The sequence below is a fragment of the Setaria viridis genome, chromosome 8 (genome assembly GCF_005286985.2).
Source record: "Setaria viridis chromosome 8, Setaria_viridis_v4.0, whole genome shotgun sequence".
In the NCBI taxonomy this organism is placed as follows: domain Eukaryota; kingdom Viridiplantae; phylum Streptophyta; class Magnoliopsida; order Poales; family Poaceae; genus Setaria; species Setaria viridis.
This window is the reverse complement of record NC_048270.2, coordinates 28050607-28065851: the sequence shown is the minus strand read 5'-3', so window position 1 is coordinate 28065851 and position 15245 is coordinate 28050607. Positions and strand designations below refer to the sequence as shown.

Below are 15245 nucleotides of genomic sequence, written 5' to 3'. Positions count from 1 at the left end.
AGCTCATGTTTAATGCAAGGACTAAAAATTAAAAACACATTTACTCTATGTTTTCCCATACCTAATATTGCAAGTTCTTTATCTAATATGAAACATATAAAACAAGCAAGGTATTCATGAAATTATAGCTCAAAAACATGTATAAATAAAAAATCTCTCCATTTCTTTATCTAATCCTATAGCTCATTCTAAAAAACTCTATTTTCTCTATCTCTAAAGCATAATAACAATAAATGAAGGAAGGATGAAGAAGCTAATCTTTACAACACTTTGGATGAGTGAAATCACCATGAAATTGATGAAAAAGAATCGAGCAGCACCTCCCTATGCTTGCCTCGCCATGGAGTAGAGAAGGAGTCCAAGCTCTCTATTTGAGTGGCTCGGGCTCGAGGAGGAAGAAGGGGACTTTATAGGCAGAGCATTTAGTCCTGGTTGGTAACACCAACCGGGACTAAAGAGCGTCATGTAGTCCCGGTTGGAACTACCAACCGGGACTAAATGGTGGGCCTTTAGTCCCGGTTGGTGTTACCAACCAGGACTAAAAGCCCCCCCCCCCCCTCCCGCGATTTCCTAGCAGTTACAGCCGGGACTAAAAGGACTTCTTTAGTACAACCGGGACTAAAGGTCCCGTTGGAAGTGGCCGTTTGACCCGGGACTAAAGACCCTTTAGTTCGGGTCCAAAAACAACCGTGACTTAGGCTCTGTTTGTTTGAGCTTCTGCTTTTAGGCTTTTGGCTGGAAAGCTAGCTTTCTGAAAGCTGGTTTTTTGTTGTTGACCTTTTGCTATTGGCTTTTGTAATAAATTTTTATCTTCTCAGCACACCAAATGCTAGGAAAAGCTCGTCTCAGCCAGCTCTTTCCAGCTTTCTGTTCATTTCCTCATAAGCTAGCTTTCCAGCTTTCCGAAAGCCAGCCAACAGTTGGACTGTTTGTTGCCAGAAGCTGGAAAGCGGACTCGAGAAGCTGAAATAAATAGGAACTTATTTGGTTGGATGGAAGATGAGTTGTCACCTCCTGTCATTGAGTAGGTTAAATGATTTGCCGCCGTATATCTCAAACAAGCTGACAAATAATTGAAACCCTTGGTTGCGGTATGTATGGTGCATTAATCTCAGGATATCTTGAGAGGCCTTAAGAGGAAGGGGCCTCATAGTGTAGGTTTTTTCACTACCTGAGTTGGAGGATATTAGTTGCAATGATGTAAAGTATTCTGCAGATATAGGATGTATCTAGAGTAGATCGGACGTATACTCGTTTGTCCATAAGCAAAACAAGTTGCTTTTGTTATATTAAATATTGCTGGAACCACACTGTCTCCAATTGAAGGAAGACTGTCTGGGAATGAATTTACAGTACTTAAAAACACTGACAAAAAAGTTATGCAATTTGTGCCCACCTCATCTGGACTGTTGTGAATTTACAGTACTTAAAAACACTGACGAAAAACATTCTAGTCAAATTTAAACTAACAGGAATATTCTGGGAAGCATTCATTATAAAGGGAAGGGAAAATTAGTTTTGTAGCACTGAAATAACACCTCCGATACAGAAGGTTTGCTATATACTGTTAAGTAGAAGAATAACAATAATTAATATTCCTTGATCAAATATACACCCTCTCTATTTCAGTAATCAACAATGATGGGAATAACATATAACATTGAGAATCATTCAGTAGCTTTTATATTAACTCAATAATACCCAACAAATTAAACCCATATAAGTTAACTTGGGAGATCACTTCAATAAGCAACCATAAAAATTTGTATGGATTACTTCATGTCACCAATACCATTTTAGTTACATATAAGTGGCATCCAAAAAGAAAAAAAAATGTATACCTTGTTGCCCATTTCATTGAACACGTTGAGGTCATCATCCATCGAAGCGTCAATGACAGCAAAAGGAAGCGGATGAGAGAGTCCTGGAGGATTGGAGATGCCTGGATGAGATGCAGAGGCGCTTGCGGTGGAAGAAGAAAGGCTGCTGTTGATTTGAGGGAGATGGTGGGAAGAAGCTGCGACCTTGCTCTGATGTTGTTGCTCCTGCATGGTCGGGGAAAAGGAGTAGAAAGGATTCAAGGCTGCTGCTACAGCTGTTGTTCTTTCGGTGGAAAAAGAATCAGTGGTTTTCCAATAATTTTGTCTCCTTGTGAGGATTACATAATGAATTGATGATTCAACGTCAATGTTCCTGTAGTTTCAGCTCCAAGTATAACTGTGCACATAATTTATGAGGGCCTCACATATATGTCTAGTATTTTCATTAGGTGGCACTACTCTCTTTGATGTCAAGTCTGGATGCAGTATCAATACAATAGGCTCTGAACCTCTGAATAAAAACCGCAGTTACAATCATGAAATTGGACCATTTGAGGCTGCTGTAATTTCCTTATTGTATCTAATGCGTCCTGATATGATGATGACTGCCAGAAAACATGGTGCATTTTATCTATACATTTACAACAACCTAATACTTGGTGCATTTTATCTATACAGGAGAACACATGGTGGCATCAGCAGCTGCCAGAAAAAGGATATTAGGATTCTGGCTTCAGATTTGTTGTTGGTAATTCCTTTCCTGCATAACTGATTTCTTCTCTTGCAGTGCTTGCTAGAGAGAGATATGATATGCATCTCTAACTCAACAGCATGTTTGCTAGAGAGATTTAGCAATGGTCTCCGAACTGATTTTTGTTCTTCTTTTCATGAACATGGCAGGACTAGATGTGCTTCTTTTTTACTATATTGATATTTCACCTCTTCAGTATATTCTGTTTAACATTGCCATTGATCATTGCATCCATGCCCGCTGTCTTATCTTCCATAAAACAATTGCTGATTTGGAAATTATGAAAAAAATGATTTGGTCTTATCCTGGGGGCAACTAACTAGATAATTTGAGAGCATTTATTTTCTTTATGATATGACCACTACCCATTTCTGGCAGTTGATTGGCATATACCAAGCCTATCTTTTTTCTTGTTCCTGTATAACATAAGTTGTCATCTATTTTGATCATTTTCTTTCCTTACTGCAGATGTTTTCACAGCTAAACTGGGAAATGGCCATGCAATGTTCAGACAAGTCATAATTCAGTACTTCATGGACTTCTTTAGGTGAAATGTCTATTTTGCATTCTTTTCATTTTTTTTTCTTATTTGCCACAATTGAGGAGAAAGATTAGTTAGAACTTCAATACCACGGAAGCGGCATCTTTTTTTCTTGCTGCACTGAAAATTCTTTTAGCATTCAGAGATCGCACTTGCACTCACTACCGTACTTCAGTTTGCCAATTTCTGATTGATTTGGCAAAATGCTTGTGACGTCAATTGATTGAACTTCTCTTCATTATGTTTTGTGCGTATTCATGACAAAGCTAGGAGTGTCTCAATTGTCATCAAATTTACATTGGTAGTGCTACAGCGAAGACATGCCGAATTATGTGCAGCAGCAAGCTGTCGTCGTCAGTCACTCTAGGTGACATTATAATATATGCAGGAAGCCGATTTCAATTATATGAGTTCGGTTGTAGACTGTCAACATCTGTAGGTTATACAATTTTATTTTTATTTGAGATACTAAAATGACTAGAACATATTTCAAAAGAAAAAGGATCATTGTTTTGGTGGGTACCATGCTGTAGTACTATTCTTTTGATTCTTTTCTGAATTTTATCTAAGGCTATTGATTACAGTTCTCTGAACTTGGCAGGCACATCACCTCGATCTATTACTTCTGCGCTGGGAGATGACTACTTGAGCGTGCAAAAGCACTAGCTGCTTTGATGTTTGTCAGGAGATGCAGATACTACTTGGCCTGTTCAAGAGATGCAGATACTACTTGGTTGTGAGCAGCAATAATACTTACAGTACTGTTTCTATGAAACTGTGTTGCCACTCAGTCAATCACTGGTTTAGTTTCTTGCTTCTATGCACTGTTTGTCTGAAGTCCACAATTTTGAGCACCATCATGATGATGAAATCAACTGCATAAGAGCATCACTGCTTCAATTTCTTATCATTAGAGGAGGATTACATGGAAATAATCCAAGAGCTGCAGGTAGGTATTAGACAATCAGATTATTTTATCAAACACCAAGGTTTGTCATATCCAAACATGATTGAACCTTACAAACTGTCCGAATATCATAATATCTGAAAGATAAGAGCTGCATCAGGCCTGTCGAGGTGTAACTAAAGGCACAAGGGCAACAAGCTACACCTGAAATGATGCCAGATCAAACTGACCCTCTCCTTTTTTTATTAACTATAAAGCATTGTACTGAAATATTGTGTCTGGTTGCTAATAACCTTTTTCAATGCAGGTTGTCAAAGAGTTCTTGCTTGCTAGGTACTTCTACAACACTTCAAGTTGTTCATGGATTTTTTTGGGTGTTTAAAATACAGGTGACAAGCTTTGGATTTTCTACAACACTTCAAGTTGTTTCTCTTGCTCTTTCAGCAAGCTGAAAAGCTCCCAGGCTCTTTGGTTGTGAGATAGGGGCAGACCCATGTAATCTGTATTTTTGCATATTAATTTTATCAAAGTTGATATGGGAGACAGTCTTGTTGCATTTAGAATATTATTCAAAAACTTAATTAGCTTGACACCACATCATAGTCAAATAAGTCTAGAGATAGTAATAGTGCGTTCTACTTTCATTGCTATATATCCCTAGCCAAGTTAATTTCTTGACTATGTGTGTGCTGCTCGAGGGATTTTCTCCTCATCTGTTTGTGCTCTCCAGTGACCCCAATGCACAGCTGCAGGCCATGCCATGTATAGTTCAGGAAGCTGCTCTCCATCTGTGAGATTCAGATCTTATGTGCTGTTAGCGTTATTGGCTGGATACAGATTATGGGGGTAAGATTTGGGTAGTTTATCTGAGTAGTATTAGGCCATAGTCATTTTTCATCTGCTTAAGCCAAAGTCATACTAGAAAGCTGTTTGGATCTAATTGTTTTGGGTGAGAACTTGTGACTAGCGTGTACGGATCTTCATGTGACATATATGAAATTTAGTAATCTAACTTTGACGCAAGTTGTTTTATTTGCAAAACAGTTATTTACCAGCTTTGTTCTTTGGCAGGCTGCACATAAGTCTGCCACCAAAACTGCAATGTTTTTACTTGCTACCATGCATGGTTGTGTCCAATGTAAATTTATATATGAAGTTTCTTTTAGGAAGTATATAGTAAAAAACATCTGAACCCATTTATTAGTTATGTGAAAAATAGAAATGGAAACACGGCTGATTTTATGCTTGAAATTTTTAACATTTTATAAATATAAATAAAATAAAATATCATTAATTTTTTTAGAGAAATCAGATGTAGCAAAAGGTGGGAAAGAGGTAGCTTCCTTATTGTTATGGAGAATTGGAGATGGTGATGTAATTGCTCTTTTTCCGGGGTCTAATGTATTCTCTCTGGATATTGTTTTTAAATTGTCAACCTGAAAGTAAACCGTGAATCGTTACACTCAATTTTCTGGATATGTCTTTATATTTTTCCATCTAAGAGCTATGCTGAAGTTAAAAATTTTAAGCCACTTGTGGCTTCAACACTTGTCAGATCTATCTTCTGGACAGTTATTTACTTCTCATGTTGCACATTATATGGATAACAAGTTGGATTGGTTGCGTGTTGTTGTGATGAGCTATGTCCGCTTGAATTCATAATGCAAAACTGTTATTGTTTTATTATGCTCTATGTATTCAATATAAATATTTTATAGCCCGTAGCAACATACGAGCATAAACCTAGTAGCACGCAAAAGATAAAACCTCAGACAAAATGACCAAACTAAAGATGTGTTTTAAAAGGAGAGATAGGATTGGTTATGTCTGCAAACGCTAAATAATTTCAGGGAGGAGAGAGTGTGGCCACAGCATAACAAGATGATCCTGGCACCTACAAGGTTAGTTGATATTGGAGTACAGTGAACTGTCCATCTTTCCTCATCATCTTAAATTTTTGAATTGAACTGAGTGGTGCATGCAACTTAATAGTGTTAGCGTTGTCACCAAGTAACGCATGGTTGCTAGGAAGGAACTTCGATGCTTGAGAAGGAAGGACCTCGTGGAGACTCTGGCCAAGCACCTACCTGCAGGCCTGCACGGGCAATCCGCTTCGGCTGTCGCATCGCCGCAATCGACGCGGCAGATCCCAGCAGCCATGGAGCCGTTCTGACCACGGTTGATGGCAGCACCATGAAGGCCAAGGTAATCATATCATCAGATTACCTGTTCCGTGTGCAACGATGATGATGTATCAACAGGTTCGTTTCGTTTATCTTAATACTGACTCCTAGCAGGTTCTGATTGGGTGCGATGGGGCGAACTCAGTGGTAGCTAAATTCTTAGGGCTCAGCAGGCCCTCATAGCATCCCTGTCTGGGCATCCTGGGGTTGGCAAGCTACCCTAAAGGGCATCCATTTGGATCCGAGTACCTGCACATTTTGGGCAAAGGCTACGCTTTCGGACAGATACCCATCACCGAAAACATTGTCCATTTCTACATGAACCTGTCCATTCCATCTAAAGGTACATATAAAGAGAACGGCCTTTTCAGCTCAGCTTCACATTACAATCAAGCTTGTCGCACTCCTATCTGACCTGCTCATTATAGCACTCACAAAACTCAAAAAAGTTTCAAATCTCGTGATTTTGAATTGTGATGATTCTAGAGGCCACCAAGGACGCGAACAGAGGCAATATAGATTATGCTCTCCGGAAGCTCCTGGAGAGCCAGTGCCCTGCCGAGATCGCGGAGACGGTGCAGCGCAGCGACCCGGAGTCCCTAACGATCCTGACCAGGATGTGGTACCGGCCTCCCTGGCGGCTGGTGCTCGGCCGGTTTCAGAGGGGCGCCGTGACGGTGGCCGGTGACGCCATGCACGTCATGGGCCCGTTCAACGGGCAGGGAGGCGCCGTCGTGCTCGCCCGGTCGCTGTCGCTGGCCGTGCCGCCGGGAGGCGTCGATGCGGCAGCAATGGCGACTGGTGACCATGGACTGCATGAGAAGATCAGCGCGGCGATTGGGATGTGTACGTCCGGGAGAGGAGACCGAGGGTGGCGAGGCTGTCGCTCGAGTCTTTCGTTGTTGGAACCTTGCTTGGGCGAAGTCGCTTGTCAAGAAGATGGTCTGCAAGGCCATCTTAGCTGTTCTAGGCAGCCAGTCACAGTTCCAGGCCAACTATGACTGTGGCCGTCTCTAGCTGTTGTGATCAGAACAACGCTTATTATCTACTTCCTCTGTTGTGATCAGATGGGAGAACAAAGATTATTATCAAACCAACGCAGCAACGCCGGTTCTGCAAGTTGATTAAGCATTATGGTTTTAAAGTCCATTAAACCCAAATTAGGTATCTAAACATCAACATTTCAAAAGATATATTCAACATTTTTTGAGAAATAGATCAACATTTAGAACTACTAGATTCAACATTTTTCGAAAACACATATCAATTATTTTTTTAAAATACAACTTTCAACATTTTTCACAACCTATTTTAACATTTTGGACAAATGAATTCAACATTTATCTATACCTACACCAACATTTGAAAAAAAATAATAAGTTATGGCTTCGTCTTCTCCGACATTGGCGCTGGCATGCAAGAGGCAGGCCGGCAGGCGTGGCCAGTCCGCGAGCGCAGCCAGCTAGCGGGCTTTGCTCGAGGTGCGCTTGCGGAAGGCTGCGGCCACGGGCGTGGCTGGGGGAATGTGTGGGGCAGGCCAGATGTAACACCTGCTCCAAAATCTACTTTTGGTCCAGCTCCTCACGTGGAATGGGCCCGCATACGCATATCACTTCTCTTACACTTTCATCCTCGCTTCGTGTAAAAGGGTTAACTGGGATATGCTATTTGGAGCGATAAAGGTTCTAAACTTCTAAGGTGGTACTAAACCCACCAACTACAACCACAATTGAGCCACATGGGCCAACAACTTCAACTACTATTGTATATTGGGCTGGGGTATTACATTCACCCCACCTAAAGGGTTGACGCCCTCGCAGCTCACCACATACGCATCAAACTCCCATAACCACACCTCGGTACACGGCCGTGCCGCAGGCCTAGCCACGTGCACACGCGCATATGCAGCGAGGGTTCATGCTCTGATACCATCTGTAACATCCAAAATTTGCTTACGGACCAGCTATTCACATGGAACGGGTCCACATACGCATAGCACATCTCTTACACTTTCGTCCTTACTTCTTGTAAAAGGGTTAATCCGGAGGTTCTACATTTGGAGCGATAAGGATTATAAGCTGACCCACCCCCTTAAACTTCCAAGGTGGTACTAAACCCACCAACTACAACCACAATTGGTTCACATAAGGCCAACAACTTCAACTACTATAGTATATTGGGCTGGAGCATTACACCGATGGCCATGTGCACGGCCAAAGGAGTCGAGGGGCGTGAGCGGTGGCGAAGGGGCTGTGGGTGCAGCTTAAGCTCGTTGGCGGCGGCCATTGATAGGAGCGAAGCTAGGGTTGGGGGAATGGGGGTTGCATCTGAGAGGTGGTATTATTTTTGCACGAATCTGAAGTTGGGTAGGTTTCCCAGTATCGCCTTGCTACTAGTAGCCCATGGGCCTTCGTTTCTGATTTGTCTATTTGGGCTGTATGTTTCTTTTATCTATCTCTTGGGATTGTGTTTCCTACCGGCTCAAAAAGTCCCATCCTCTCGCTAGTCACTACCTGGTCGTTGAGCTTGCTCTAGCTTTCTGACAGAGAGGCGGTTGCGGCGACAAACTGCCAACCAAAGGCTCGTCCGAAATAAAACAATTCTCACTACCAACACAACTATAGTATCGCTACCCCACGTCTCAGATTTGATTATGTCAAATTTCAGGATAGGTGAAGATGTCGCAAAAGAAGCATTAGCACTAGCATTTAAACAAAGAAAAAAAATCCAAATTACTCCGTTCAAGTATAACCAGGATAATCCCTAAAGTATTATTGGTTCAGTTTACCCTTAAACTATGCCATTTGGTTCAATTTACCCATTTACATAATTTATCTTTTTTTTCTCCGTGCACAAGTAGAATCTTAAGTTTAAATTTTGCAAGATGATAGTAGACATCATAATAGAAAAATATATCACGAATCTTTATCATTATTTTGGTAGGGTAGGATATTTAATAATAAAATTTATCCTTAAGATATAAAATTATATATAAAATAATGATGAAAAATTCTTAAAATATTTTTTATTTAGATTATGAGTCCACTACAACCTGTAAAGTCTCAAATTAAAATTCAAAGAGAATAAAAAGGACAAATTAAGTTGAACCAAATAACATAGTTTGGGGGTAAGTTGGTTAGGTATTATCTAGATTTTCACTACTTCAAGGGACCAATTTGAATTTTTTTTCCTTTAAACAATTTCGGTGACGAATTATGCTAACCAAACCTATGGACTAATTATGCAAGAGAGAGAGCGCGCGGTATAGTATTCACCGGTTCAGAGAAAACGAAATGAATCCTTAAAAAACAAAAAAATTGACGGAAAAAAAACACTATTGGAAACATCATTGTCAGTCTCAGTCATCACAGTTTTTCGCTCCAGATTGTTCCTCCGAATTTATTCCTCCTACGGGTACCTACTCCCCGGCGGTGGGTAGTAGTGCGGCGTCCTGCCCGCGCCGTTGACCTCGGGGTGCCGTGTCCCCGGCGGAGGGTAGTACGAGCCGCCGGGAGGCGCCGGGTAGTACGGCAGTGCACGGTCCACCGTGCTCGGCGGAGGCGAAGGCCCCGACCTTGGATAGAATGGGTAGGCCGAGCCTAATTCCGGCGGCGGCGGGTAGGTGCTGGCCGGAGGGGTCAAATTGGACGCCTGTGGTGGTGGTGGGTACGCCTGTGGTGGTGTTGGGTAACCGCTCGGCGGTGCCGGCGGGTAGGCGGTCGATGGCGGCGGCGGCGGGTAGCTGGCGTACTGTGCCGGGGGCGCCGGACAGGCGGCGCAAGACGCGGGTGGCGGTGGTGGTGGGTATGCCGCCGTCGACGGCGGCGGGTAGCTGGTGTGCTCTGGCGGAGGCGCGGGGCAGGCGGTACATGACGCGGGCGGCGGCGGGTATGCATTAACGGCGGCCGGTGGTGGCGGCGGCGGGTAACTGCTGTTTGGCGATGGGTACTGAGGATTAGGCGGTGGGTGAGGTGGGTAGCTGCTCGGCGGAAGCAAGTCTTGCAGTTGCGGGTAGAGAGGAGCGGAAGCCGGCGGCTGTGGTGGCGGAGGGTACCCGGCGCTCGGTGGCGCGAAGCTCGCCACTGCTGGTGCTGGGTACGCCGCGCTCGGCGGAGGCGCGCAGCAAAAGCTCGGATCTTGATCCGGCGCCGGGTAGAGCTGCGGCGGTGGACGCGCGCCGGCGCCGGCGTGGCCGCCGCTGATGGCGTACGCGAAGCTGAGCGTGCCGTTCGGCTTGCCGTCGGGGGCGCTCACCTGGTAGCTGACGTGCCGCAGCGCCGCGCCGTCGCCGGCTCCTCCTCCTCCTCCCGCCGCCAGGTCGACCACCGGCACGCTTGCCGTGCCGACGAGCTTGTGGCCGAGGAGCGGCACCTGCGCCTTGACCTCGAACTCCACCAGCTGCTGCTGCTGGCCTCCGCCATCGCCGTCGAGGTCGAACGCGAACGCCGCGTCGTCCCAGTCCGGGTTCTCGCCGCCGTCGGCGTCGGGCGGCGTCTTCTCGCGGCGGCCGCCGAGGGACACCGCGGCGTAGAGCGGCGGCTTCTGGAACGGGACGAAGGCCCTGACGCCGCGGCAGGAGATGGAGCTGATGGTGATGCGCTGGCCGCCGACCGACGACATGGCCGGCTTCTTGGCTTCGGAGCTCCCGGCGCGGTGGGAAGGAAGCTACCTGATGCCGGGCTGCCGGCTTTGACGGTGGATCTGAGGCGGTGCCTTGCGGATTTGAGGATTGGTGTGACCTTGTGCTCTTGGTTTCTTGGATCTCGGTGCAATCAATTTGCTGATGCCTTTGTTGCTCTGATGGATGCTATCTAGCGTGACGGAACTGTTCTTGGCTGCTAATGGACATTACTTCCATCTATAAATCTGTTATTTTTATGCTCTGCAGCTTGCAAGTTGCTTCCACTATGTTCTTTGAAGGAACTATAAGCTGTCAAATCATAATTTATCTCCACTATGAGATCAAAGTATTTCAAGTTCTTTGGTGCAAAAGCACATTATTATTTGAATATTTTGGAAAATCAGGGTTTAAAAGTAATTTTCATGTATCAAGTTGGTAGTTTCTTTCTATATTTCTCTAAGGAACATGCTGGTAATGTTAGAGTATGTTACTACTATGTTTAAGGTCACATACTCACATGTGAGCTACTAATTGCATCCACAAAAAAAATACTGCAGATGATAAATAGGCTCAATTATTATACACCACACCTGTTTACATCAGTTTTCTTTCTTACGACGAATCGGCTCAATTCATTATATAAACTCTGGAAAAATAGGAACAGCAAACACGTCTAGCATCTACCATATTCCCCATCATATCTGACTCTCTTCATCCAGTGACGCACACGCACACCGTGATCCACGAGTCGACGTCCGATGACTACACTTGTCCTTTACCATCTTCCGTTTTTCTCCACCTGTACACTCAATGATGCCGGCACAATGTGTGTGACAGCGAGAGCACACCTCACATGCAGAAAACAATACCTGTCCAAAACAACCTGCCGGAACAACACTTTGTTCTTTCAGCTTCAGCCAGAACGCCTCCATCCTTGTTTTAATCCGCTCTATAGTCGTCCAGCACCCTCCTATCAGTGACTCGCAATAGCACCCGCCATTTCTGGAGATAAGCAGAGATTTTAAGAAACACCTAGTTTGTCGATTTTGGAAAGTGCTTGTCAATAGCCATCTTATTTCTAGTACTGGTCCAGAGTCCCCAAGTTACTACAGCAAAAGCAAAAAGTTTATAGGGTGTTTGGATCCTAAGTTAAAGTTTAGTCCGTGTCACATCGGATATTCGGATACTAATTAGAAGGACTAAACATGAGCTAATTACAAAACTAATTGCAGAACCTCTAGGCTAAATCGTGAGATGAATCTATTAAGCCTAATTAATCCATCATTAGCGAATGTTTATTGTAGCACCATATTGTCAAATCATGGACTAATTAGACTTAATAGATTCGTCTCGCGATTTAACCTAGGGGTTGTGAAATTAGTTTTGTAATTAGCCTATATTTAATACTCCTAATTAGTGTTCAAACATTCGATGTGACAGGGGCTAAAGTTTAGCTTGGAATTCAAACACCCTATGTCAGTTGGGACCCTTTCCCAACTCAAGGCTTCTTTGAAGCAAGCCCAGGTGAAGCTAGCTGGCTATTTTGCACTGGAAGAAGATGTGGTCAACATCTTCTGGTACCCCACATAAAACACAATTGCGATTTCCTTTCCAGATTTTCCTTTGCATAGCAGTCCCAGTCTGCAGCCTGTTTTGACAGTCGTATACTTTGGGAAAAGCTATTTTGAGGGAAGTGGCAGTTAGCCAGATATCATGCCAAAAGAGCACACTTCTCCCATTATATTGTTTACCTGGAACACCACCCCCCAATTAAGTTCATGTCTGACATTCTGAATACCCTTCCAGAATTTTCCCATTGTTTACCTTCTGAGTACCCCCAATTAAGTTCGCTGTCCAGCAACCTCCAGACCCATTTTAGGAGTAAAGACTTGTTCATGTATCTAGTGTTTATTATCCCAATTCCGCCGTAGTCTTTTGGTATGCATAAATTCTCCCATTTCACTGTGTGATACTTAGCTTTTTCGAAGAATCTTGACCGAATGCTGTCCATTTTCTGGTGATTCCCTTCATAAAGGAGGAGCATTCCCATTAAATATGTCGGCACAGACTGCTGAGTGATGTGTTTGTCAGTGTGAGCCTGCCCCTTGAGGACATGTGCTTTCCTTTCCAGGGTTGTAGTTTCTTCCTCATTTTGTTTACCACTTTCATCAAAAGCCTGAACCCCCACTTTGCTGTCGCTGATTGGCAGCCCCAAGTATTTCATAGGCAGCTCTCCTATTCTGCAGTTAAGGATGTTGGCTATCTTGTGTTGTTCCAAAGAATCCACCCCAAAAGCCATTAGTTCACGTTTATGATAATTTATTTTGAGCCCCGACATCCATTCAAAGCAATACAACAGAAGTTTCGTGTGTACAATTGACTGTTCGTTACATCCCATCATTATAACCATGTCGTCCGCATATTGAAGGTAAGTCACCCCTCCCCCTGGATCATCCCCTTCTCTTTCGCTTTGTCCAGGATGTGCGCCAACGCGTCAATAGCTAGGTTTAAGAGTAAGGGAGACAACGGGTCCCCTTGCCTAAGACCCCTATGTGTTTTGAAATACGGACCATTCACCCCATTTACATTGATGCACACTTTACCTCCCTGAACTGTACTCATAATCTAGTTTATCAGTCGAGTGTCAAAGCCTTCTGCAAAACCTCTTCCACAAATTCCTAATTTATACTGTCATACGCCTTCTCGAAGTCTATCTTAAGTATCACCCCCTGCATCTTCTTTCTCTTCAATCCATGCATGATTTCATGAAGCATCACGGCGCCGTCTAGTATATATCTCCCTTTAATGAAGGCAGTTTGGCTTTTACTAACCAGTTTATTTGACACCCTTGCCAATCTGTCCATTATCAACTTAGTGAAAATCTTAAAACTGACATTCAACAAGTAAATAGGCCGGAATTGTTTGACATTGTTTGGTTGGTTCAGCCTCCAATTTCTATATTCCAGAGGGATGATCTAACGTTTACATGGTCTCTAAATAAGGGGGCACCATATACATCTATTGCGCTTGCCATGTAGTAGATTATCTTATTCCTTTTTTTATCATGTCATTGAATAACTACCACCCATATCTTATACTTTTATTATGCCTTTTATATGCACTCAAATATATAAAAATATTTGGTTTAATAAGCTTTAAGACATAATTCAACAATTTCATAAGACATGTTTGACACTGCTTGTGACAAATTGCTAAAAAGATCGTCTCATATACACTCAACTCTTTTAACAAATTTATTCAACAATCTATGAAGTCTAACGAAACAATTTGTAATAAATATTTTCCAAATTTGAAAAGATATGAGTATAAAAAATTATAGATCTTAAACCTAATATAATTTGACTCTAAAACAATCCATGGTTCAAGTAGATTGGTTAAACTTTAAAGTTGAAAAATGCATTTCAACCCTATCACCCTACCATACTGAAGGCGATCCAGAATATACGACACTTGTCAAACACGTTAAAGGTATGCTCTCCCTACATTACAATCATAATTTCACAATTCATACTAATCATGAAGCGAAATATACAGCTCGATAAGTTGTGTGTTTACACATGGCTGCGGTTAGGGATGTTTATATACAACACTTGTCAAACACGTTAAAGGTATGCTCTCCCTGCAATACAATCATAATTTCACAATATATACTAATCACGAAGCGAAATATATTGCTCGATAAGTTGTGTACACATGGCTGTGGTCAGGGACGGAAACATCCAAGGAACCAGTGGGGGGCATGACCCCCCCCCCCCCCACACACACACACCAAATCCAAAACTTTCTACATGTTATGTGGAGATTATATTTATGTAACCATATCTATAGCTCCATGAGATCTTTCCTTTATACTAGATAAAATGTAAATATGTGTGCATAGAATATCAATACATGTATTTGTGTTGCCAACCAAAACCTAGCATACCTTTTGAGCGCTCTCTCTCTCTCTCTCTCTCTCTTCATGGATTCTAAAGTTTTTTTTTGCTAATTCGGTTAGTATTCTTATCATTTTTGTTGTACTTTGTCGCTATGATCGATCCAATTTTGACATGGAAAGTGGAAACAATACGGTCCTCTTTGCTATGTCACTATGCGATTGAATGAATGGTAAAATTCCTGGTTTCGTCCATGGTTGTGGTGTCGTTTTTCCCAAGAAAGAAGAGAGTGTGAGGAAGAAGAAAATAATGCTAGCAGTTGAATCTAAGTTCCTGTGGCTCTTGTCGTTGACTGAGATCGTCCATGCAACTATAGTATAGGATAGCATCACCATCACCCTTTCTTCCTTGCACTTTTATTCATCATGAGATTCTCCTACAGCCAGGTACGTACCCGTGTTTCCGGAGCTGTATGATGCTCGTGCTATCTTTAGCCATGGCGATTTCCCTCCTCCGATCCATTCTT

At 43.0% G+C, this 15245-nt stretch overlaps 1 protein-coding gene and 1 pseudogene across 1 annotated transcript; one reads left to right on the top strand and one right to left on the bottom strand.

Moving 5' to 3' along the window:
* Positions 1 to 6059: 6059 nt before the first annotated feature.
* On the top strand, positions 6060 to 7219 carry LOC117834442 (monooxygenase 1-like; annotated as a pseudogene).
* LOC117834441 (uncharacterized) lies at positions 6495 to 11113 on the bottom strand. The gene has a single exon (XM_072295739.1). It carries the CDS (start codon positions 10820 to 10822, stop codon positions 9611 to 9613), a length of 1212 nt encoding a protein of 403 aa, XP_072151840.1. The 5' UTR covers positions 10823 to 11113; the 3' UTR covers positions 6495 to 9610.
* Positions 11114 to 15245: the final 4132 nt, after the last annotated feature.